This window comes from Poecilia formosa, unplaced genomic scaffold (genome assembly GCF_000485575.1).
Source record: "Poecilia formosa unplaced genomic scaffold, Poecilia_formosa-5.1.2 Scaffold3291, whole genome shotgun sequence".
Taxonomy (NCBI): domain Eukaryota; kingdom Metazoa; phylum Chordata; class Actinopteri; order Cyprinodontiformes; family Poeciliidae; genus Poecilia; species Poecilia formosa.
The window spans coordinates 1-1,649 of NW_006803230.1; the positions used below are offsets into that span (position 1 = coordinate 1).

A 1,649-nucleotide genomic window follows, 5' to 3' on the forward strand; every position below is an offset into this window, starting at 1 on the left:
CCATTCAAATGTTAAATAAAGTGATTTGCATCAGCAGCTCCATGCTCCAGCGCTCTGGGAGAGTTTATAGTCCTGACAGTTGAACACTGGATGACTGACAGCTGTCCTTCATCACAGAAGAAGACACAGAAATCCTCCTCATCATCAGAAACATGACTCTGATCTGCGTCCTCATCTGGACTCTCCTCTGCTGCTGCTTCACAGGTAAAGTCCAGAGAATCCAACTCCTCTCCGCTATGAACATCTGTCCCTCTGAAATGAAGCCGACTAAACCATGAAGCTGCTGCATGTTTTTGTCTCTGTGTCCACAGAGGTCAGAGGTCAGGTCACAGTAACTCAACACCCTACAGCGGTGATAGCTGATATTGAAAGACCTGTCAGCATCAATTGTAGAACCAGTCAAGATGTTTATGTTTATAGCAGTAAGCACTGTTTGGCCTGGTATCAACAGAAAGATGGACAAACTCCTAAGCTCCTCATTGATCGTACCAGCACTCGAGCATCAGGGACTCCAAGTCGTTTTACAGGCAGTGGATCAAACTCTGACTTCACTCTGACCATCAGTGGAGTTCAGGCTGAAGATGCTGCAGTTTATTACTGTCAGAGTTATCATTACATCAACAGTCAGAATCTGTTCACACAGTGAAAAATCATCGTACAAAAACCTCCCTCAGTCTGAACAGAAACTGAACTTTGCTCTGCAGCTGGAATCTGCAGCAAACACTGATAACGTTCACTGAACACACATTTTACACTCTCACCATTTAGTTGCATCAAACCTTATTAAAGCTCAAATCTGAAAACAACATAAGATTTATTCTTACTGTTCAAGCAAGTTGATGAAGGTTTAACATTTTTCAAGGTTGAAATACATTTTCCAGTCCATCCATAAAGGAACAATCCATCAAATAAAATAAAACAATCAGCATAAACAGTAAAATGTATTCAAATCCACAGTTCAACCTATTTAATTCATTTAATTAAACCTATTTAAAACATTTGAATGAATTTAAAGTAAATAATCTGTCACATATCAATAGATATTTCTGTCTTCCACCTCTAGTCTGGGAGTTTCTTCAATGTTGTTGAATGAAAGAACATTTAATATCCTTATGAGGACATCAGCAGAATCGTAACTCTAACACAGCAGAAAAGTTTTTTATTTTATAAACCTTGAAGAAACTCTGAAAAATTACAACAAAAATTTAATGTTCTTATTTTAAAAAATCCGACTTGACGTTATACAAACTGACTGCTAATAACATTAAAACATATTTTAGTGTTTTTCAAATACCTAACAAGATTTATTTATTTTACCACAGATCCTGAAGGACCATTAGATCATAAATAAATAAATTTACAGGAGATTTATTTATGTATTAACCCTGGTAAAAATAAATGACTAAGTTTGACAGTGCTAAAGGAAAATAATTAATATTCTAATAATTATTAATGCTTGCTCCTTGATTTACCAATAGAATATTATTATACTACTGCCAGATGACTAGAAACTAATAAAAATGATTTTAAAAGAACTTAAACCAAGAATACATGTAATCTATTCTCCCCTCGAAATGTATTTTATTTTATACAATATATTTTTTATACAGATTGTCCCTTTTGAGATCTAAGATCTCATATAAAATATA

General features: G+C 34.7%; 1 gene segment (V, D, J or C); it reads left to right on the forward strand.

Moving 5' to 3' along the window:
• The first annotated feature begins 15 nt into the window (after positions 1-15).
• On the forward strand, positions 16-839 carry LOC103133428 (Ig kappa chain V-IV region STH-like). The segment is given in 2 exon segments: positions 16-204; positions 312-839. Coding segments are annotated over 2 exon segments (387 nt in total).
• The last annotated feature ends 810 nt before the right edge of the window (positions 840-1,649 follow it).